The sequence below is a fragment of the Eucyclogobius newberryi genome, unplaced genomic scaffold, assembly GCF_026437365.1.
Source record: "Eucyclogobius newberryi isolate DKJ021-1_F unplaced genomic scaffold, fEucNew1.0.hap1 SCAF_14, whole genome shotgun sequence".
In the NCBI taxonomy this organism is placed as follows: Eukaryota; Metazoa; Chordata; class Actinopteri; order Gobiiformes; family Gobiidae; genus Eucyclogobius; species Eucyclogobius newberryi.
Genome location: NW_027315768.1, coordinates 22,297,794 through 22,322,402, shown reverse-complemented (window position 1 = coordinate 22,322,402; position 24,609 = coordinate 22,297,794). Strand labels below are relative to the sequence as shown.

General features: G+C 40.2%; 2 protein-coding genes and 2 pseudogenes across 2 annotated transcripts; all 4 read right to left on the bottom strand.

Annotated features, from left to right (window-relative positions):
- Positions 1-2,444: 2,444 nt before the first annotated feature.
- Positions 2,445-3,609, bottom strand: LOC140359067 (trace amine-associated receptor 1-like). The gene is made up of 2 exons (XM_072443941.1): positions 3,446-3,609; positions 2,445-3,335 (listed from the first exon to the last, which is right to left on the bottom strand). Exons 1-2 carry the CDS (start codon positions 3,607-3,609, stop codon positions 2,510-2,512), a joined length of 990 nt encoding a protein of 329 aa, XP_072300042.1. The 3' UTR covers positions 2,445-2,509.
- Positions 3,610-7,391: 3,782 nt separating this feature from the next.
- On the bottom strand, positions 7,392-8,383 carry LOC140359196 (uncharacterized; annotated as a pseudogene).
- A 323-nt stretch (positions 8,384-8,706) lies between these two features.
- Positions 8,707-15,213, bottom strand: LOC140359065 (trace amine-associated receptor 13c-like; annotated as a pseudogene).
- Positions 15,214-18,562: 3,349 nt separating this feature from the next.
- On the bottom strand, positions 18,563-20,484 carry LOC140359195 (trace amine-associated receptor 13c-like). The gene is made up of 2 exons (XM_072444062.1): positions 20,312-20,484; positions 18,563-19,393 (listed from the first exon to the last, which is right to left on the bottom strand). The coding sequence occupies exons 1-2, from the start codon at positions 20,482-20,484 to the stop codon at positions 18,565-18,567; spliced, it is 1,002 nt and encodes a 333-aa protein (XP_072300163.1). The 3' UTR covers positions 18,563-18,564.
- Between the last annotated feature and the right edge of the window lie 4,125 nt (positions 20,485-24,609).

Here is a 24,609-nt window from a genome sequence, read left to right as displayed (position 1 = left end):
CCATACATCGTTTTAAAGCTTATTTTTCTCAGCAAAACGAATATGTCATTGATTTACATTGAACAATATGCCCCAAGAAGCAATTGCCAATAGTTTGTGAGAAAGTCTCAACTTTTACAAACGCATGTCCTACCTGTTTGCTGTTTATGACGGACGAAACGGCTTTAATTCTGTACATCCTTGTACTCAGTCTGTCCGTAAGGAATCATTGAAAAACAATATCCACTTGTATTTTTTCTGAAGTTATCCGATTTCGAGATATTGTCAAGTAAACAAACTTTTCTTCGTTTCTCGCCGGACGAGAATGCGCTTGTCCGGCGCATTTCTCCGTCCATAACAAATGACCTGTTTGACCTATAAAATAATGTTGGATATCCTTCTTTTCTTCAGACTGTTACCTACAGAATGAGACCATCCACGATTTTTTCTGTCCACGGGTTTGTTTGCTACAGCCTCCGCAAAAAAAAATGCGCCGCTTGCGACGCACATGGATTAGTCTGTTTACATCTAAATAGCGCCGCGTGCGAATGACGTAGCTGAGTTTGATTGACATATTATTCTAGCCAATGAGAATAGCTTTAGAAAGAGGGGTGGGACAAAGGGCTTATTGACACAGAATCTTCTGTATTCTCGTGCGTAAGGCTCCGGGAAGGCTGTAAAGAGCCAGATTTTTCGGCAGGATTTTGCGCAACGTTTTCTGATTTTATTAGCCTTTTGGACGTGCATTTTGTTAGATATATGTATTATTATACCAATACAAAAATAAAATAAAAATATTATAATTTATTTTTTATTTTTTTTAACCTCTATATGGGAAATTCATGGGTAAACTGATATTTACACATTTTCACATATTTTTTTTTTAGCAGTTATAATTGCTATTAGTGGCCTACAAAACATCAAAATGTATGTTTTATGATCATAGAGGAGCTAAAATTGTAATAAAACAGTTTGGCACAGTTGGCACATATTTGGATCACTTGTTCCGAATATACTTTTTGATACAAAAAGGTCAACAGCACCAAAATGCCTGTTCCTAGAGATCTGAAACTTTACACAGTTGTTGTCAACAAGATAAAAAGCATGTACAGTGAACAGCATATGCACACAATGAAGTATGTCATGCTCAGGACCATTACAAATTAACAATATTCAGGCGAGACTAAAAAAGGATGTTTTGTTTATGTTTGGGCCTCTGTAGTGTAAGTTCATGTGCACATCTGCAGAAACTAAAAGGCCTAATCTTTCTAATGATGCATCACACTTGCATGTGGAACATAAGATCCTCTTTTAATAAGCAATGCCATTTGGGTATGTCCAACCATTGTGCACAGGGCGAAAATAGGTGGATGGTAACAGGTTAAATAGTGAGTTTATTTTTATAAGGGGGTTGGCCCTTATACTCCGTCGTACCGGAGTATAAATTGCACTAGCCAAAAAATGTATAATAAAGAAAAAACACAACTCGCACTGGAGTATAAGTCAATTTTTTTGGGCAAATTTATTTGATAAAATCCAAGACCAAGAACAGACATTTAATTTTGAAATTCAATTTAAAATAGCAGAATAGAGAACATGACAAATAGGTAAATGTTATAGTTTCATACAAAATACCCCTAAAAAACATATGGTATTTGTTCTTTAATGGTTCTATTTGGCTACCTCATTAAAATGGAAAGAATAGAGCATTTATATCAATACCGGTCTGTGTGTACAGCCACTCTAAAAACGTGTTAGAAGGGTCAATGGCACTGGTTCTTAACCTGGGTTCGATCGAACCCCAGGGGTTCGGTGAGTCAACCCCAGGGGTTCGGCGGAGGTCAAGACACACATCGGACTCATATGATTCGTGACACGCCCCGCTTGGCTGCAGGGAATTTGGTGCGCTCAGTAGTCGACTTGTGACTGTCGTGATGTACGTCCTGTGATTTCTTTCTTAATATTTTATGGCTTCTTATGTCTGTGTTCTTTGTGTCTTAATCTGAAGCTCAAACGTCCCATAAATCACAGATGACAAATCAAACAGGGTCGGAATGTGATCATAGAAAAGATCCCCAGAAGTACCATTTTTGTTTATAAAATGTTAACTGTTCAAAACTTAATTATTATCCTCGTCATGCCAAGATCATTTGTACCAAATATTTTTTTTATTGTCCAAAGTGAGTTCATGACCTTGCCAACTGCACTAAGGGAATCAAAATAAATACATTTAAATATCCATTTCACTTTTGTTTTTCTTAATAAAAACAGCAAAGACCTAAATCTTGTCTAATCCATCTCAAATTTGTTCAGTGTTATTATTAACTGAGTATTATTTTAACTGAAACATACATTCAAACATTCCATCCCCACCAAGGTGAAACAAATCAGATTGAATATATTATCTTGGCCCAACACGAGCTCATCGTGACCTGAAGTGTGAAGCACTCAAGAACAACTCAATGAGATATGATTTTTTGTTGCTGTTATCATTTTGATTTCATGCATTTAACACATACGGTAAAAATGCTTAACCAATTTGGAGTATGTTGCTTTGTCTGGAGTCAGGCTTCAGAATCTGAAAGGATACAATACGTTTGATACATCTCCTAAACCACGGGTAACTGAAAGTGTAGATTACAGGGTTCAGACTTGAATTTAAATATATGAGCCACAACTCTGCATTTCCGAATGAAGCCCCCAACTGGTTACTTTCAGCTGCGACTGAAAATGCATAATATGGACATGAACATAGAAGAAAGACTACAACGAGCACTCCCAGTGTTTTGGCTGCTTTAAGTTCAGATTTCTTTGCCATTGCTCCTGAACGTTGCAGAGCTATATTGCTTACATGAGATCGCATAGCACGGGCCTGATACACTGCCACAGCAAAAACTCTCAAATACAACACCGTGATTGCTGTAAAGGGGACAAGAAACGTGGCCACTATGTCCACAATCCCCTCTGCATGGTTCACTGCAAGCACACACTCTCCAATGCAAGAATTATACATGCCAGGTTTTTTAAGCATTTCCCTAAGAATCCAACTTGCATGAACAGTCGAAAATATCCAACACAGACCAACACAGCCTTTTACACGCTTTAATGTAACTTTTGTGGTGTAAAATAATGGGTCACAAATTGCCACATATCGATCTATTGATATGAGCACCATGTTTCCTACGGAGGCACTGACTACCAGAAAAGCAGAGAAGTAATAAACAACACAAGCAATGTCACCTAGGAACCAGCAGCCTCTGTAATGGAAGATCTGAAAGGGCATCTGCATCGAACCAACAAGAAAGTCTGAGACGGCCAGAGAGAGGAGGAGGAGGTTGGTACAGGTGTGGAGTTGCCTGGAAAAAAATGTGGACACTTATCTTACGATACCTGGATCAACACTTTTTGCAAGATTTTTTTTGGGGTAATCGATAAGAAATGCATAAAGAGAAAAGGTTATTTCTACCTGAAATGGGAGATGGAGATGATGACCAACAGGTTGAGCACAACAGTGAGTATGGTGATGGTGGACAAGAGGCTGTAGATCAGTGTAGCTTGCGGCTCAGGATGTTGGGTCTTCTTGCAGGAGTTGTTGAATGGAAAGCAGAACTGCAGTTCCAATGTGTCCATGGTTACACACTGAAACCTCTCATGTCTGGAGGAGGTACATGTTCTATTTATTGTTTTGTTGCTGACTCCTCATCCAATCAGTCCCCACTGTTGACTATTATTTCATTTCTGAGAAGCCAGTCTGCAATTCTAGACCATTTCAAAGATGTGAGCACAGAACTGGAGGGTGGAGACAGGATGTAAGTGAAAACAGACCTTATCCCTAATATGAAATGGGGAGAGAGAAGACATTCAGCAAATCCACAACACCATCATTATCACATAACGCATGTCTTTTCTTTTTTTACATTTGAATGTTGTTGTTTTTATTATTAAAGAACATATACAAAACAAAAACAGTGAAGGTGAAGCAAAACCAGAGCGCGATCAGATATAAATAACAAGGTCGACATCCAACAAATTATTGAGCTACATATTCTGGGTCACAAGTAATGTTTCAAAGAAGGTAAACCCCAGCCTCCTTTTTCTTTTAATAGTTGTAAAGTTTTGAATCAGATACAGGTTTTTTTTCCTTGTCATAAAAATCTCGAGATTGCTTTATTCCACTCATCAAACAGCCGGTTTGGGATGGAAAGCGGAAGAGTCTAGAACAGATATAGAAATATGGTCAAAACATTCATTTTTATAGTTTCAATCCATTTTTCCAAATCTTTGTAATAGTAATAAAAAGAGAGGGGTGTAATCTTCCTCCAGAGCTCTTGGTAGGTCTCTAAGTACGACACCTAAATATATAAGCAATTCCATTTGCCATTTAAATGGGTCGGTCTTTTTAAAGGTCAGAGGGGGATGCCAGAATTAAATAAGTTCTGTTTTTTATGAATACATTTTGCATCCAGATATTGGACCGATTTCTTGGAGATAATGCATCACATTAGGTATGGAAATGTCTGGTTTGGACAATATACAATAGAAAATCATCTGCATAGGAGGCAATTTTATGTTCCCTCCCATCAATTGTAACACCATGAATTTAATTTGATTGTCTAATAAATTGGGCCAATGGTTCCAAATACAAAGCAAATAGGAGGGGAGACCAGGCCAGTGGACCTGTCAGATGACCATTTATTTTAATTCTTGATGTTGGACCATTGTAAAGATCCCAACATTTTTTGTATAATTAACTTGTTGATTTAAAATTAAAACTAATATTTACAACTTTGTTTTGTTGTTTTTGTATATGATTGATTATGTGTAAGGATCGTCTTATGTTGTCTTGTGTTTGTCGTTTGGTAATTAATCCTGTCTGATAGCACAAAACATATATTAATGCCAGAAAAAAGGACATCTCATGCCAGAGAAACAAGCTTCCCATGCCACAATTCCAAATGTTGCCGTCAATTCCAAATGTAGACGGCAACATTTGGAATTGTGGGCGTGGAAATAGTGGCAATTTCTTTCCACTATAAAAACTCGAGCTTGAGTCACATGATTTTGTCACATTGTGCCCGGTCAGAAATGAACCCGTTATACATTTTTTCAGTTGCCTATGACAAATAGATTGTATTTTTTACATTTTCAGATTTTAAAGAAGGCGCTAAAGAGCCATTTTTTTTAGCTAACCACTATATTAGCATATCATTGTGTTCAGCGTGAAAATCTTCACAAACGCTCTATTAACAATAAAAAAAGAAGAAAGAAGAAACAGTTAAATCAACATGTAAAACATGTAAAACAGAAATCTGTGTTTAAGAAACACAGATTTTTTTTAAAATTTTCACGATGACCATGCCCGAAGGTGTGTCAGCTTCAAATGTACAACATTACATTGCTCATGGGTTTTGTGTCTTGTGGCCAAAATGTACGATGAGGTGCACTTTTGTCAGTGCCGTGTTTGATCCAATATGGCCGACTTCCTGTGTGACTTAGGGGGAGTCATAATATTATTTTTTACATGTCCTCCCATGAACTAATTTTTGGAGTAAGCGTCATATCTTTATTGTAACTTTTTTTGGCGTCGGGCTCCCATGTTAATCCATTTTTGAGGTGGTGCTACTGAGCCGTCTTTTCAATATTTTTCATATTCAAAATTAGAACTCAGAGTTCTAATTTAAAATTAGAACCCACATAGTTCTAATTTTTTATCCCACTCACTAGCATATCCGTCCTTGTTTACAACTCAATTTCTGCAATTTTCCTGCTTTTGTCCCTCGCCAGGACGATTCTCGTCCTTCGGCTCGGGCCTAATGAACTTCTAAATTTATACACAATGACTTGTAGAGAGAACAGACTTAAAACTATATGTTTTTAATGTGGGAAACAACTTGGCGAAAGCAGATGATGTGCATTAAACCTTTTTCCATCTGATGAAGTCACCAGAAATCTCTGCTCATTTTATCTTAATCCTACAAGTGAAAAAATTAAAAATAAAACAGTTTAAATAAAACACATAGAAAGATGCAACTGGTACAGACATGTATATAGCTGGTGTAGCTGGGATTGAGGGCTCTACTGCGCAGTGACAGTTTGTTAGTCTGGCTACAGTGCTGAAAAGAAATCTAGTGTTACTTTTGTTGACTTCTATTAGATTTGAAAAGTATCTGGTTTGGGCTTCACGCAGAGCCTGCTTATAGGACAGCAGGCAACCTTTCCATGCTTTTAGGGATTCTTCTGTGTGGGAGCGACGAAATGCTCTCTCCAATTTTCTAACTTTGTTTATGTGAACGCAGTTCTTTGTTGTGCCATGGGAGGTGCGCTTTGGCTTAATGACCTTCTGTTTTAACGGAGCTGCAACATCAAGAGCAGACTTCAGAGAATTCATGGTAAAGTCGACAAATTGGGACTACAATTGTACTCAGCAGGATCACATGACATGTCACTGAATATTGGCTCTATTATTTCTTGGAACTTTGAGATAGATTTTTCGGATATTGTCCTTTTCATTATAACTTTATTCTGTGGGGCTGGATAATCTTTAAGAATAAACTGAATGGTCACTAATCTCTATTCCATACGATAGGACAAGATCCAGAGTGTGCTTGTGACTGAGATCCAGAGTGTGCTTGTGACTGAGTCGATTTATTTACATTTTGAGCAAAACCAATGCTGTCTTAACAGGGCATTACTGAGAGAGTCATCACACATGTCCACATGGATATTAAAGGCTCCAGCTATAACTATTTTATCCTAGACTAACACTAAGTTTGATATAAAGTCAGAAAAACTTTGAGTAGGGACCAGGAGGTCGGTAGATAACTATGAACAAAACTCCTTTGGTTTTTCATGTTTGGACACGTGATTGACAGCATGAGGCTTTCAAATGAGTGAAATGCATTGTTAATTTTAAGATAAGATAAGATAATCCATTATTGTCCCACATGGGGAAATTTCATTGTTGCAACGCAGGTAGATACAGAGGTAGATACAAAGGAAAAGAACAGATAACTTATAGGAAATTGAAAAACTCATGAGTAGGGCTCATAAGTAGGCTTGAGTGTGAGATCACTGCCACACCACCACCTCGGCCTGTGCTCCTGGTGGTCTGAAAGTTAACATGGGTGGGTGGGGTGGACTCATTTAGTCTGACATAATCGTCTTGTTGAAGCCAAGTTTCAGTTAGAGCTAGAAGATGTATGTTGTAGTCACTAATTAATTCATTAACTAAAAAGCGATTTGGAGGAAATTGATCTAATGTTTAGCAGTCCACATTTTGTGCTTATTTATTTGTTTATTTGTGTCATTTGTGAGTTTTTTTTCATAATTTATTTGATCTGACGCCTGAAATAGTTTTGCTGAGGTTTGACTTTTTGGCATTATTTGCATTATTTGCATGAGGGACACGAGGGACACACACAGTCTCTATCTGCCTTGAATCTGAACACTTCACATGTGACAGAGCGGACGAGAGTTCAGGGACAGAGGAGCGTCTTACACTGCTGCTCTGCGCCCGGGGCTCATCCTTGGGTGGTCACTTTAGGCGACTAAGGCTATCGGTCAAATTACGAACTAATAGGGATGTACCCTCCGAAGTCGGATGGATGCCATCCCTGCGTATGAGCCCGGGATTTCCCCAAACGCACTCCAGTTGTCAACAAAGACTACGTTGTTTTGAGGGCACCAACTAGAAACCAACTGTTGAATGCTGAAAGACGGCTGTACAATTCAGCATTGATCCGATTGGGCAGGGGACCAGAAAATATTACGGTATCTGACATCGACTTTTCCAATTCACACACCACACCTAGTTGTAATTTGAGAACCTCTGATTGTCTCCGCCGGGCGTCGTTACCGCCTGCGTGAAACACGATTCGACAAAACCTCTGTCTACTCTGCTTTAAGAGCCTCGGGTTTCCTTCGATGTCACCCATTCTGGCCCCTGGATAACACCTAACGCTAGCAGCAGCTTGTAGCTTCACGTCTCTCGCTATAGTACTTCTAATTACAAGAGTGTCACGAGTCCGTTCAGCGGGCATGTGATCGCTGAGGGGAGAGAACCTATTGTAGATGGGAAGCTCACGGTGCACTACAGTTCGGCGTTTAACACCTCGTTCCCTCCGAACTGTCTCAAATTGGTCTCTATTTTGTTCCTGGTCTAGTCCTGGCTGCACGGGAGGCGCTGAGGGGCTAGTCTTGGCCTCGCTAGCACTGATAATGCAAATGCTACACCCTGTAAAGCTGTCCGGTAAACCTGATGCTACAACCTGGCTATAACTAGACTTTAGCTCCTCTAAACAGCGGATCCGCGTTTCTAACTCCATAACCCTGGCCTCAAAAGCTACCACTAAACTGCACTTAACGCACTTGTCGTCAGAGAAAGAGCCAGGGTTCTGACTCAACATATGACTCGACATATGACTATGCTAGGGCTGAAGCTAGAGAGCGAGGGGGGTTTTTAATCCACGAAATACTGAACAAAGTGAGCTGTATGAGGCTCCGGATTGTTTGTGGAGCTATCAAACTTTCACTGTTTTGTATATGAGGATAAAATAGTGTGTATAATTCGTGGATTAACGATGAGAATGTAGCGAACAAACAACTCTGAAAATGCGATACATTCACCCGGAAGTGACATCACACAATTCATTCTATTTTATACACCCTAAATTTTCCAGTGACCAAGGAACAAAATCTAAAATTAGGAGCTTAACAGTATTCGAAATACTAATATCGCTGTCACAACAACCAATCAGCTTGGAGTTTTCAGCATCAGCCAGCCAATCAGAGAGCAGACTCTGCCACTCGCTCCTGCTCTGCATTAATTGCTGATTACATTCACCTGACCTGCCCCACCTCAGTCTATGTACCGGGCCATTTCCCTCAGTTCTTTGCCAGATTGTCTAGTGTGTTTCCTAGCTATCCAGCAACCTGTTATTCTGATTCTGATCCTGCCTGTTCGTGTATTGACCTGCCCTTTTGGACTTTGGACCTTCTCTTTTGCCTGCGCCTACTGGATTTGTTTGCTATGCGAGCCACTACCTTGTTTGACCTCTGCTGGTAACTGAAACCCTATTTCTACGCCTGAACTGTTTCCTGTGTCGTGCTATTGGGTTCTTGCATGCAGTTTTGTGACACCTGACAATCACTAATACCGGAAGAGGGGAAGGACCGACTTGAATGTGCCTCATATTTACCTTATTCCACCCCTCCCACTTTCCTTCTTTTCCCATGTGATCGATGTAATCGCACTTCCGGTCCAATGGGAATTCCGCCATATATGCAATAAAGTAGATGGAATTATAGTGTAAATATTCAATGTTCATGTGACCAACAAGTAAAGAATGCGAATATTTTCTCTAAATGTCAGCAGCCCTATGTTGACTAATACAACTGGAAGAAGGATTACGTCGTTTGGCGGCACCCAGACGGGATTCCGGAAAAAGGTGAATAGACCCATTTAATCCACAATGACCTGATCAGGCAGGATTTATTAATAGATAGACAAACTAAAAATAAGATAAGATGATCTTTACACATAATGACAGATATACAAAACAGAACTGTAGTAAGTAGTTTGGACACATCTTTTGACTCTATTAGCTGTCCTTATTTATTTAAACTTAAGGCTAAACAAAATAATATGTCTGTTTGCCGTAACCCGACCGACCCAGTGTGCAACTAGCCGACTGAATTTTTGTCATCAGCATTTTGTTGGAAAAACGTCATTCTATTATTTTTCAATTATTTCGCCGACTCACCGACCGGACTTCCCTAAACTCCCGTGTCTATTTTTATCACGCTTGCTATCCTATCCTTCATCCTTATTGCAAATATAATGCACTGTGCTACGCATGTGCGTCTGCATAGTGAGTACCCCACATACGTCTGTAATGAAACAGACCGCAGGTTGATGACGACAGATTGCCTTTAACAAGTTGGTTTGCCTCTGTCGGCGCCACTCAAGTGTCCATAGGACATGCCAGGCTCTGTCAAGGTGTTTTACGCAATGCATTCTGGGATTGACACACGTCCAGCAGCGTCATCACAACAAACATGGCGGCGCCCATGTCTCCCGCAGGTTCCCCCCGCTCGCCTTCGCTACTAAAATAAAGGATAGCGGCGTACAAAAGGTCGATTTGAAATGTCTTAAAGGCGCAATGGACGATTTTTCGGCGATTTGAGAACGCAGGCGGAAGTGCGCTTGCGCACTGCCCCGTGCGGACTGATACAACACACACATGCGTTTGTTTATTTGCGCAACGGAGCGCATCGCATCTCTCGTCTCCCGTAGATTTCTGTCCACTTCTGCATCAGCTCGAACTGTCTTTCTCCGTCTTCATTTTGCCCCGTACACTGAGGGAACTATATTATGATAGATCCATGCGCTTAGGCACGCGGAAACGTGGGCACGAACCGCACGCGGCTGCAGGTGAGTGATAGGTGCGTTTTATGATTGATACGTGGCAGGACAAATGATTTATCCACGCCACGAGGATATATGATAAAAAAATATGCTGAAAAAATCGTCCATACCACCTTTTTAAAATTGTGAGATTTAGTCTCCCGATCGGGGTTGATAGACGTTTTCCGTCATTAACTGTTGCAGCCTGACCCCTGGTGGTCACTCCGACTCAAAAAATGACAAAATTGTATCTCTTTTTTTGCCTTCAAAGTAAAAAATAAATAAAAATTTGACTACCGTCCGACCCACTAAAAAAATGTTGACTCGGGTTACAGCAAACAGACAATTTATTTGGGGTGGCCTAAGAATAAAAATTACTTTATTATAAAAAATAAAAAAAATATTGGGGTTCTTCACGATGGGTCGTCATGGACAATCCGTGTCTAGCACAGAAGTCTAATAATTGAACACCGCTCGGGTTCAGATTGGGGAGGCTGTTCTTGCCGATCACTGCTCTCCAAGTGTCACTGTCATTGCCCATGTGGGTGTTGAAGATCCCCAGTAGAACAATGAAGTCCCCGGTCGGGGCACTGTCCAGTACCCCTCCCTGGGACTCCAGGAAGGTCGGGTACTCTGCACTGCTGTTAGGCCCGTAGGTCAACAGTGAGAGAACTGTCCCTCTCGTTTACTGAGGTGAACGCCAACACGTGGCCGCTCAGCTGTGAGACTGTAAGCGAGCACACACCAACCTGCCGCCTCTCCCCGCGGGCAACACCAGAGAAGTGCCTTGTCAGCCCCTCTCGAGGAGATGGGTTCCAAAGCCCGAATTGTGCGTGGAGTTTAGTCGGTACCACTCAACCTCCCGCACAAGCTGAGGTGACATTCCATGTCCTCAGAGTCAGTTTCTGTTTCCGGAGATGTGTGTCCATGGGAGGCTGCACTCGGCTGGGCCCCGGGGGGAAAGATACCCCAGGCCTGGTACAATGAAACTGGCCTTGATTTTTGTCTATTCAGGTTTTTTTTGTTTTACATGCAAATAAAAAAACATAATTCAAGTTCATAAAAACATATTTACAGTTCTAACAGAATGTTTATCTCTGGAGCCGGGTTTTAAAATCTGAAGTGTTATATGTTTTATAGACCTTCTATATCACGGGTAACACATTGCATAGATGATAGGGTTCATGCAGGAGTTGAAAAAAATGAGCCAAACCTCTACACTTCCAGATAAGGGGTCTATTCTACCGTTTTCAGCTGTGAGAGTAAATGTATAATACGGAGAAGGCAAGGCAAGGCAAGGCAAGTTTATTTGTAGAGCACATTTCATACACAAGGCAATTCAAAGTGCTTCACACAGCAGGAAAAATGCATTGAAATCACAAAGAAATTACAGAAATACAATCAAATTAACTAAATTAAAAATTATCAATCCAACTGATTTTCTAAACTAATAAAATCACAAACAAAAGAGAGTGCAAAGAAAAAATCCTTTCAGTCATATGCGCAGCTAAACAAAACTGTTTTTAGCTTAGATTTGAACGTTGTCAGAGTAGAAGCCTGTCTCACATCTTCAGGAAGACTGTTCCAGATTTTAGCTGCATAAAACTGAAACGCAGATTCCTCATGTTTTGTCCTGACTCTGGGCACCAGCAGGAGGCCGGTCCCTGAGGTCCTCAGAGTCCGAGATGGTTCATATGGCACTAACATATCCAAGATGTACTTTGGTGCTAGGCCATGGAGAGACTTGTACACAAGCAGAGCTGCTTTAAAGTCTATTCTCTGAGCCACAGGGAGCCAGTGCAGAGACCTGAGAACAGGACTAACGTGCTCATACTTCCTGGTTCTGGTCAGGACCCGAGCAGCAGCGTTCTGGATGTACTGCAGCTGTTTTACAGCTCGTTTGGAGAGACCAGTGAGCAGGCCGTTACAGTAGTCTAATCTACTGGAGACAAACGCGTGGATAAGTCTCTCTAAATCTGGTTTTGACAGTATATTTTTGATTTTGGCAATGTTTTTTAGATAGTAAAAAGCTGCTGATGTTATTGATTTGACGTGGCTATTAAAGTTCAAGTCTGAGTCCATTATTACCCCCAGATTTCTAATTTGGTTTGTAGGTTTTAGAGCGAGACTCTGGAGGTGACCGCTAACACTTTCTCTTTGTTTCTGTGGGCCAAAAACGATTATTTCAGTCTTGTCTGAGTTCAGCTGGAGAAAGTTGTTGTGCATCCACACACTGATCTGTTGGATGCAGTGACAGAGTGAATCTACTGGTCCATAGTCACCTGCCGATAGTGAAACATAGATCTGAGTGTCGTCTGCATAATTGTGATAGGACACATTTTCACTGCGTATCAACTGACCCAACGGCACCATGTAGAGGTTGAACAGAAGGGGACCCAGGACTGACCCTTGGGGCACTCCACAGGTCAGGGTCATGTGGTCTGAGATACAGCTACCAATTTCAACAAAGTACTTCCTGTCTTCCAGATAGGACCTTAACCAGTTTAGGGCAGTGCCAGTGATGCCCACCCAGTCCTCTAGTCTCTGTAAGAGGATCCCATGATCGACAGTGTCAAAAGCAGCACTCAGATCTAACAGAATTAAGACTGAGGCTTTGCCCGTGTCAGTGTTCAGGCAGATGTCATTTGTCACCTTGACAAGAGCAGTCTCAGTGCTGTGATGAGGTCTAAAACCTGACTGAAAAACATCAAATGAGTTGTTTATTAAGAGGAAATCTGAGCTGTTGGTAAACAACCTTTTCAAGGACTTTGGCCCAAAATGGTAGAGTAGAGATGGGCCGGTAATGACTCAGTACTGCGGCATCAAGACTGCTCTTCTTTAGGAGAGGCTTTATGACCGCAGTTTTCAAAGACATTGGGAATGTTCCAGATTGAAGCGACATGTTAACTATGTGAGTGACTGGTGCTAACAAACTGTTCAGCACAGACTTTAGAAATTTGGTGGTTAACACATCAAGGCAGCATGTAGATGAACTCAGACTGGTGATGATCTCATGGACAGTTTTATCAGTTACTGGTGCAAAGTGAGTTAGCTCTAAGTGTCTTGGTGGTTTTAGGGTAATTTTTTGCATTGTCGGATTTATAGCATTTTTAATGCCCTGAACTTTGTCATTAAAGAATAATGCAAACTCATTACACTTGGATGTGGAAATGAGTTCTAACGGCAGCTGAGCTGGAGGGTTTGTTAATCTGTTTACTGTGGCAAACAGGACACGCGAGTTGTTACTGCAGCTTCCAATTATTTCAGAAAAATATCTTTCCCTAGTTCTACATAAAATTAGGTTGTACATGTTCAGCTTTTCTTTGTAAATCTCTTTTTGAACCTGGAGCTTTGACTTGCGCCATTTCCGTTCGGCCCTGCGGCACTCCCTTTTCTGTGCCCTGACCGAATCATCATTTCTCCACGGCGCCTTCTGCTTATTTTTAACCATTTTAGCCTTTATAGGGGCGATGGTGTCCAGAACATTCAAAACACTAGATGTAACAGAGTTCAACAAATCATTTACATTAGAACATGAGACATTTTCAAAGTTTATCATTTCCATAAACAGTGCACCTGTGCCATCACTTATGTGTCTCCTCTGAACAATTGCAGGACCAACCGGAGGTTTGGGAGAAAACAGACAGGTCAAAGAAGAACAGATGATAAAAACTATGACAAGGACTCCTAATGTTTTGGCTGCTTTTAGCTCCATTTTTTTTGCCTTTGCCCCCGAAGTTTGCAAAGCTACAGATGTAATTTGAGACTGTATGGCACGGGCCTGAGACACTGCTACAGTAAATACTCTCAAATACAGCACCGTGATGACTGTGAAAGGGACTGCCAAAAAAAAAAAGTATGTCGACAATCCCTTCTACTGGGTGTACAAGTACAAGCACACACTGCCCAACACATGTGTTAGATGTCCAGATGTTTGACAAAATCCCTCATTACCCAACTGATATGAACAAAACAAGAAAACCAGCAGAGACAAATGCAGGCTTGAACACGTGGGATTGTGACTCTAGTGTGATACTGCATGGGTCCACAAATGGCTGTGTAGCGATCGAATGATATAAGAGTCATGTTCAAACATGAGACACCGGCCAAAAAGTATCCGCTTATAAAATAAACAGCACAAGGGATGTTACCCAGGAGCCAGCAGCCCCTGTAATAGAAGCTCTGTAAAGGCATCGGGAGTAAGCCGATGAAGTCAGCCACGGCCAGAGAGAGGAGAAGGAAATTGGTACAGGTGTGGAGCTGCCTGGAAAGTGAAAGAAATGAGCAACAATTAATGGTTGAAAGTAGAGTTGAGAAATATATGAATTACAACATAGTATTAAATAGTTGATTTAGTATTTAGTTGTATAAGTACATTGTTTGTGTACAAAATAAACTCTAAACCTTTTTCATAAAGTGTCTGTGTGATATTTCTTTTTGTATTCTATCCTACAGTCTGTTCACATTTCACACTCACTTGAACCTCAACCAAGACATTTATTGCTAGGTTTAGCTTGGAATTATTGCAAAAACCAGGATAAGATTATTGTTAAAGATAAAATAACAAAAAATGTATGTTGAAAAAAAAAACTATATATTCATAAATAAAAGCAGAACATCCAATCATAAAATACTTAAAAAATCCACAATTATTTCTGCCTGAAATGGGTGATAGAGATGATGACCAGCAGGTTGAGGACCACAGTCATGACAATGATGACAGACAACAGGATGTAGATGATTGTGGTTTCCAGCTCTGGTTGTGGAGTTCTTCTGCAAGATTTGTTCAATGTTGGAAAACACAGCTCAGCATCATTTAGTGTTTCCATCGTCTGATATTCTTCAGACAAATGAGACAAGGTATCACATAGGGAAGGCTATTTATAGTGTTATGGTATACATCCAACTACTCTCAAAGGACAAAAACACTGTACGTCATATTCAGTAATTGTGGAGGTCTGTGCTACAAAAGTGCTACTCCTGACCATGATGCGCTCTATAGTCCTTTAGATCCCGGTATAGAGCACATATTTTAGATGGGTAATTAACCCAAGCGTATTCGTGCCAGTATGAGTCACTGGTATTTACATGAATTAATAAATCGGTACTATTACTCCGGCACCATTGGCATACCAAACATAAGAATAAAGTCAGGTCAATTTCATTTGTAGAGCACTTTTCAAGCACACAGACAACTCAAAGTGCTTTACATAGAATTGAAAATTCATAGAATTTACACATATGCAGTAAATACAAAGAGTACTTTAAAATCAATTAATACATACTACTAATAATTATTAATACATTAGATATAGGCAATGCTAAAAATATGAATTTTTGATTTAGACTTCTGGCAGGAAGTTTCACATCTTGGAAGCATAAAAAGAAAAAGGGGCTTCACCATGTTTGGTTTAAACTTTAGGGACCACCAAGAGACCAGAACCAGCTAATCTCTGGGCTCTTCGGGGCTTGTAAGGAGTCAGCAGGTCGGCCAGATATTTTTTATATATTTATACTTCTACCATTTAGTGATTTGTGGACCAATAAGAGAATTTTGATGTAAATTCTGTAAGGGACTGAAAGCCAGTGCAACATTTGTCCATCCATCCATCTTCTTCCGCTTATCTGGGGCCAGGTTACGGGGGCAGCAGTCTAAGCAGGGACTCCCAGACTTCCCTCTCCCCAGACACTTCACCCAACTCCTATCCCGAGGCGATCCCAAGGCGTTCCCAGGCCAGCCGAGAGACATAGTCCCTCCAGCGTGTCCTGGGTCTTCCACGGGGCCTCTTCCTGGTGGGACATGCCCGAAACGTGCCCAGGAGGCATCCGTAACAGATGCCCAAGCCACCTCAGCTGGCTCCTCACGACGAGGAGCAACAGCTCTACTTCGAGCTCCTCCCGTGTGACTGAGCTCCTCACCCTATATCTAAGGGAGCGCCCAGCCACCCGGCAGAGGAAACTCATTTCGACCGCTTGTATCCGCGATCTTGTCCTTTCGGTCAATACCCAAAGCACATGACCATAGGTGAGGGTAGGAACGTAGATTGACCGGCCGGGTACGACACAAGAGAGAGAAACCTGTCTCCAACACGTAGCAGCTGAGTTGAGGGGCTATAAGCAAGTCCGCACCAGCCCGCCGCCTCTCCCCGCGGGCAACTTCAGAGCCCAAACTGTGCGTGGAGGTGAGGCCAACTATATCCAGTCGATACCGCTCAACCTCCCGCACAAGCTCAGGCTCTTTCCCCCTCCAGCGATGTGACGTCCCATGTCGTGGGAGTGATTCCCTGTGTCCGGAGATCTGGTCGTCGAGGCCTCTGTCATCGACTGCCGCCCAGATCACACTGCACCGCCCCTCTACAGATCCTCCTGCAGGTGGTGGGCCCACGGGAGTACGGCCCCACGTCGCCGTCGAGCACCCACCCCAGGCCTGGCTCCAGGATGGGGCCCCGGTAACGCCAATCCGGGCGACGTAACTGGCCTTGATCTTATGCTCGTCATAAGGGGCTTCTGAACCACTCTTTTTCTGGCCCGTCACCTAGGACCTGTTTGCCTTGGGAGACCCTAACACGGGCTTAAAGCCCCCGACAACATAGCTCCTGGAATCATTTAGGCGCTCAAACCCCTCCATCACGTTAAGGTGTCAGTTCAAGGAGGGGTGCAACATTTGTAATACTGGGTTAATGGGCTGTCTTCTTTTTGTTTTAGTGACAACCCTAGCAGCGGCATTTTGTATGAGTTGTAGCTGCCAGATTGAGGACTTTGTGAGACCTGTGAACAGGCCATTACAATAGTCCAGTCTACTCGATCTTTTTTTTTAAATCTTACAGTCACTGAGGCGCGACATGTATTTAAGTGATAAAACGCCGCCCTGCTGATACTTTTAATATGGTTATTAAAACTCAAGTTACAGTCTAGACTAGAGTGACCCCAAGACTCTTCACTTTGTCCTTGCATGTGAAGGACAGAGTATTGAGCTTTTCACACACAGTTTTTGTCCTCATTTAACATAAGAAAATTATTACACATCCACAGGCATGATTCAAGACTGCCATCATCTCCTGGAGTGACATATATTTGTGTGTCGTGAAATATTGTAGTTCTGTAACAGTTTGGTTAACGGTGTAATATATAGATTAAATAAAAGGATTGAACCTTGGGGAACTCCCTACATTGTTTGAAATTTGGCTGAACTGCATTCACCAATTGACACAAAGTATTTTCTATCATTAAGGTAAGATCTAACCCAACTTAAAACAGAGGATGAAAAACCAAAATAATGTTAATCTGTGTAGCAAAATTGAGTGATCGACCGTATCAAATGTGGCCGTCAAGTCTAGCAAAATTAAAAAGGAGACTTTACTTTTACAGTTTTTGTGACTTCCTGTGTATACAAAGATGAAATTCTATAACTTTTACCAAGCAACCATACTGTAACCAAAGACCAAAAAAGAATATGTAATTTTGACTTATTTTTATATATCCACAAACAAGTTAACTTCATAAAGTTACTTTTAGTGTTGTTCCGGCGTTGAGTGGTTAAGGTGGCAGCACATATGCCAGATTCCATGTGTAGTCAGCTGCTGCGTTGTGAGTTTAAATGCCGGCTTCGACAATTTGCTGCATGTCCTCCCCTCTCAAATCCTTATAAAACTGTCTTGTCTAATAAAGCCTACAGGCCAAAAACTCCTTAATTTTGTTGTTGTTGTTGAAACAAATCTTCAAGAGCTGTGTAGTTGTGGTGATTTGAAAAATAAAGATATTTGACTATATATTCATCTACATTACGCTGTTTTAAATGAATGTTTAAACCGTCAGAAAACTTAGCATAGAGGGATTTTTTTTAGAAGCTGTACTAACTGTAACTTTTAACTATGATACATATTTACCACAGAAGAATAAGAAAATCATGTGCGCTGCAGATGACATATTCTATACACAGTTTTGTCAGCTATGTTCGTTATCATCACTTGCTTACTCATCAATTGTTTTTACCTTGAATACACCTATATTTTGATCATCACTATATATGTGATTCAATTTCTTAATCAAAACAAGACAAAATATTCACAATACAATGATATTAATATGAATTTAAATATTAAAAACATATATACATACAAAAAATGACATTCATTACAAATTTACTGATGGACATTTATACAGAACATATCAGTAAAACCTCAGATATTGCCAGCTATGGTCCAGTCTTTAGACCCAGGCCTGAGTATCTGCATTGTCAGAATGAGTTTGATTGACTTTCTAAACCACGGATAGAAAAAGGCGTAAATGACAGGGTTGAGACATGAGTTAAAATGAGCCAACCAAATCTCAATGTCAACTGAGGCAGCATCCACTGCCGTTTCCTCACCCACCAGACTAGGAACGTAATAGGGACAAAAACAACATAAAAAAACAAGTACAACTATACCCAAAGTTCTAGCCGCTTTGAGCTCTTTTTTCTTTACTGTCACATTTCCAATCTGTGGCATATTTACAGATGAAATCTGGGAACGCAGTGCACGTGCTTGCGACACGGCTACTACAAAAACCCTCAAATATAAAGCAATGATGACAAGGATAGGAATGATAAAAGTGCATATGAGGTCAATTGCCCCAGATATGTAATTGATGATAACCACACATTCTCCAGCACAAGAGTTTGACATACCGGGATGTGCTAACTGATCGTGCATTATCACCATTCTGTAAACAATGGATAAAAACCAACACAGTAAAATGCTCAACTTTGCTCTGTTTATGGTCACTTTGGTGTGGTAGTTTAGAGGGTCACATATGGCAATGTAGCGATCAAGAGATATCAGGACCATGTTCGCTACGGAGGCAGAGGTGATGACATAATCAATCAGGTAGTACACACTGCACATGATGTCGCCGAGATTCCAGCAACTCTCAATGTAAAAGATCTCCACAGGCATCAAGACTAGACCCACTAAGAGATCAGAGATGGCCAGCGAGAGGAGGAAGAAGTTGGTGCGGGTGTGGAGCTGCCTGCAGAGAAAAACAAAAAAACAAAAAAGTTAAATTAAAGTTGCCTAATGTTCAGTTTAAGGCATCAAAAAGCAACAACTCAAATGATAGTTCTAGATATACTATAATTAGGGATGTCGTGATATTTAAATTTAGTTATTGTGAGAAGAAACATTTTTTTAACGATTATTGAGAGATCATGACCAAATAAACTAAATTTAAGATTTAGATTAAGACTAACACATTATTATTATTATTTCTCAAATTGGTGACCAGCTTTATGAAATCAAACTTTTTAAATGATAACAAAGTTAATATGACATAAATAGCCAGATAAAAAAAATACTTTTCATCTAAGTTTATTTTTTCGACTATCGAATTAAATAATACTTCATCTTGATTCTTCACGTTGAATGAAGTCACAATTCATATTTGTACTTATAATAATATAGGAATATAAATATAAATCACATGATTTTCACAAGCATCTCCCTTAACAACTAAATAAACATAGATGAAAGAGAAAGTGCCATAAAACTGCTTTAAAAAGTTAACGCAGAGCCAATATCAGATAAACACCAGGTTGAAACCCTTGAACCATTAAATGCAGCCACACACACATACACATACACACACACACACACACACACACACACACTCACACACACACAAACAACGTACTGATGATTGTCACATTGTTATGTTTCAAGCATATCCACCCATCCTGTAGACATTTAATAGTGAACAAACAGTGGAAGGGTTGGGATTTGTGAAGCTGTCATGAAAAAAATGTTTACATCATACATACATTTACATACGTCATCATACATTTCTGCAAGTGAGACAATAAGTGACACGTTTGTACTTCCCTGTTTGAATCAACTAACTTTAAATAGAAGCAGTTTATACTTTACATTCACGACAGACCCTGGGATTAACCTGAAATGAGAAATGGAGATGACGACCAGCAGGTTGAGAGCCACAGTGATCACAGAGATAAGGGACAGCAGCACATATATGAGCATGGCCTCCACACGAGGGTGAGTGGGCTTCCTGCACGAGGAGTTCAGATGAGGGTAGCAGAAAACCTCTCTGTCCTGGACGTCCGTCATGGTGAGACAGAGAAGCGGCAGAGCTTCGGTGCTCTGGAGGAAACTAGCCACCAAACAGGGGCTTATATTAAAGCCTACATACCACGCTGACGTCACCTGTGTTAACTAAATGAGTTCTTCAAAAAACACACAGGTCCATAGGGAATTGTGGAGGTCACAGAACGACAGATGGTGATGTATTTTTACAAAAATAAACCATTTGTCCCATAATACGATGTTAATATTGGAAGACTAAAGCAATAGTAGTATTGCATATTATGGACGTCTCTTTTTGAGATTATTGTTTCAACCATCTGTGTTCTCTTTTACTTAATCATGTAGCACTGTGATATAGGTTAGCCATGAGTGGTTTGGAGTGCAGTGAGGAAAAAAAACAACAAAACCAAAGCAGCTTTATACTTTTTGCAAAATATTAACATGAAATGTATCAGGTTTGCCTGGATAAACAGGGACAGCACAATTACTCATAGTGTTTATAAATTCTCCTAAACCAGGCATGTCGAACTCATTTTGGGACGCAGGCCAAACATAACGTAAAAAAAAAACCTCAATTAAAAATATAGGAAATGAATAGCTTTATATAGCCTAGTAATAGTTATTTGTGGACACTGTTGCACAATTCTGCAGCAGATGAGTTCATATGCATGCATCAGCAGCAGGAACAGGAACAGGGACTTGAGATTTGATTCTGATTTTAAATGTTGATCTCACAGACCTGTTGGCTGTTGCTGCACAAACTCAATATGAGCTCACTATATTTATAGTTTAAGTTTATTTCGGTGACAAATTATTCAGGCAGTGAATCAAATGAGTGCATTGTGTTTGTGTTCATAGTTCATAGTGTGGACACGATGCACTCATTTGCACTCACAATGCACGCCTTTTTTCCCTTTCTTTCTTCCACGTGTTTCCCAAAACCACACTTCTCTTTCCTCGCTCAAACCTCTGCTTAAGTCTAGTTTAGTGCGTCGACACTTCTCAGCCCTCTGCACTTGCTTCAGCAGCACTGAGTAGCGCAAAGGAGGGCTGCTGCAAAGGATCGTAGGTCTAGCAATGAAAATGCTATATATCTACTAATAAATATACATTTGAAATGTTTTACGGGCTGGATTAAAACGTGTGGGGGGCCGGACACCCCTGTCCTAAACTCTCCAAACCCAAACCAAAGCCCACAAATGATTTAAAACCCAATTATACATAAAACCCCTAAAAAAAACACTAAATAGAATAAAAAACCCTAAACCATAGGTGTCAAATCTGGCCCGCCAGACGTTTTAATCTGGCCCGCCGAACATTTCAAATTTATATTTACATTTATTTTTGTTATTTTTTTTAATCGATTCATAGAACCGTAGTTACATCCGTAACCGTTTTTATCGCTAAAACTACGCGTCCCACAATGCTGCCAGTGGCCGCCCCTCCCCCACGGGGCTCTGCTGCACTGCTGTGTGAGCTGCCGAGGGAGAAGTGCACTTTAAGCACTTTTGAGCAGAAGTTTATTGGTGTGTCAGTTCAGGTGTACAGATAACTACACAGACGTGGAAATGTAAGTTAGTACATTTAAAAGTTTTTTTGGATCTTGAGAAGTTTATTTTGTTATAAAGTCAAATGTTTATCTCTGTGTAGAACTGTAGATCAACTCTGAAGTTGTAATGCACATAAACTGAAGCACAGTGTTGGTGAAATTACACTTGTTTTTCTAAATACATTTCAGTTTATGAGAACAAACGTTTAGTAATTTTTTTAATCGATCCAGTAATTGCTTCAAAACAGCGTAGGCTGTTTGACATAAAAATTGTTTTATGTTTTACGTTATGTTCGGCCCGCGACCCAAATGAGTTTGACACCCCTGCCCTAAACCATCAAAATGCCTATCCTGTTTCTCTTGAACATTTTGCTCAGGGACGGCTGAGGGTGCAATACATGTTTAAAGGGGCGCAAAGACAATACTTGTCTATAAAGTGTCACAGTTTAACCTGCCTCTAATAAGGGTGCAAACATTTTAAATGATGTTGCAATTCAATTTAATTTATTTTTGCAACACCCAAAATGCAGTTGATTACTCAGGAAATGAGAAGAGAACGGGGCCATCAAAAGCCGTGACACCAGCAGAGCCACAGGCTAGACTCTAGCCTGTGGCTAGAAATATAACTATCTCTAGAGGCTAGAGGCTAGTGTTTCATGAGACTTTTTTAAAATTTCTCTTGAAAACTAACAAATATTTTATATTTACATTGTCTTTTTTATATTTGGGAACAAGCAATTGAACTGTGCCAGTGCCAGACTAACCTAAAAGACCATGTCTCCCAAGAGGCTCTGGTGTGGTTAGAAATGAGAAGCTAGGCTTTGCAAGAATGTATCGATAATCCGCTTTACGGACCGTATACAGCCCTCTGCTATTCAGGCTCACTTATGAGTCATGATCCCTCATGGGATTGTTTGGTTTCTAATACTGATTGTTGTACATGTATTATTTTTGGTGGAATTTATCTAACCATTTGAAAACACAGTATCACATCTTAAACCAATGGATTACACATATTCAGAAAGTATTTTATAAGCACACATGCCTTCCATGTAAACAGGCCATAGTGTTGTGAGTTTGAATTTGGCTTTGACTATTTGATGCTGCGTGTCTTTGCCTGGTCTCATCCCCATTTCACACTGCACTGTCCTGTCAAATGAAGCTTAAGGGACAAAAAAAAAGTATTTCATTTATAGGACAGACAATGACACAAATTTAACCTCGACTCAAATGCCTACTACACCATTATAATAATTGTGATTTAAGTCATAATCAGAATGATATGTATATTTTGCTTTATAATTCTCAGAGCAGTATAAAGTCTAGCAGACCAGCTCCATCAAACTGAAAATTATTTTCGGATCTAGGTCAACACGTCTTGATTTTAAAAACATGTCCAGATGACTGTAACGCTGAAGGTTTTTCTAGTTGGACCACGCCTGGATGATGAGGGATGAGGATGATACTGACTTTGTCCGCATGTGATGGGAACCAAAGATACCTTGTTGCTTCGTTGACAATTCCTTACAAGTTTCGCCGGGTCCTGTACTAATGCTAAATAAACTTCTCCTGCATTAGACACCCAGAGTCTCCTACTTTCCTTTTCAACTCTCGGTCTACTTGATTCATTTCCACAACAAGTAGGCCTACCTAAGCCAGTTACCAATTTGACTGTATGAATGTTAGTATGTTTGTTGTTTGTTTGGTGATATTCAAAAGGACAATATTTTTAATTAATCTAATTGAAAATTCATTATGAAGTGACTTTGAGGATCTATTACGGTAGAAGACAGTTGTTGTAGTATATTATTTTTAATAAGGAGCCTGTGCAATCAATCTCTGCCAAAAAGTTATTATTAATATTATTATATTATTATTTACTGCTTACAGTATGCTTTGTTAACAAGGTAATATAATTAAAATGTAATAGCAAATGCTGTTTATATAAGATAAAGTGGAAATAATATTTCTGAAGGCCTATTGCCAGTGCAAACTCTAACCCCACAGTAAGGGTTTAGAAGTCTACATGTATGCTCTGAGGGCTTTTGTGGAGATTTGAATATATTTGATCAAGAAGGCCTTTGAGTGTGTACAAGGCATAACAATCTTTATGCCTTAGAAGTGATGTTTTTCCTCTGCTTAGACTAAAAGAACTGTTATGTAATGATGAGTTGTCATGTTGAAAACAGTGGTTGCGTCAGGTGGACTGTTGTTGTTTTTCTACACCTCTGATTCCTCTGGAGCAATGTCTATGTGACAGGGACTAAAGGTGTGAATGAACAGTGACACTTTAACATGCAGTAAACAACAGTATGCTCCCAAAGCTCCCAAAACTGCTCTGAGCCAGGAGACAAATTATAGGTGTTAATGGCATCAATTGACTGGCCCTATCAACTTAGATCACAGTTTGGTTTTGTAACCAAGTGGCACATGCACAATACAAAGTAGTAGTCAACAACTTTATTCAAATAACCAAAAGTGTGTGTATGTGTGTGTGTGTGAGCGCGCGTGTGTGTGTATATATATAGTATATGTATATGTGTATATATATATATATATATATATATTTATATATATATATATATATATATATATATGTG

Coding starts and splice junctions, on each gene's coding strand:
- LOC140359067 (XM_072443941.1), bottom strand. CDS start 3,609: ATGGACACATTGGAACTGCAGTTCTGCTTTCCATTCAACAACTCCTGC. Junction 3,336..3,445: donor ATCTCCATCTCCCATTTCAG/GTAGAAATAACC, acceptor ATTTTTTTCCAG/GCAACTCCACACCTGTACCA.
- LOC140359195 (XM_072444062.1), bottom strand. CDS start 20,484: ATGACGGACGTCCAGGACAGAGAGGTTTTCTGCTACCCTCATCTGAAC. Junction 19,394..20,311: donor ATCTCCATTTCTCATTTCAG/GTTAATCCCAGG, acceptor TTTTCTCTGCAG/GCAGCTCCACACCCGCACCA.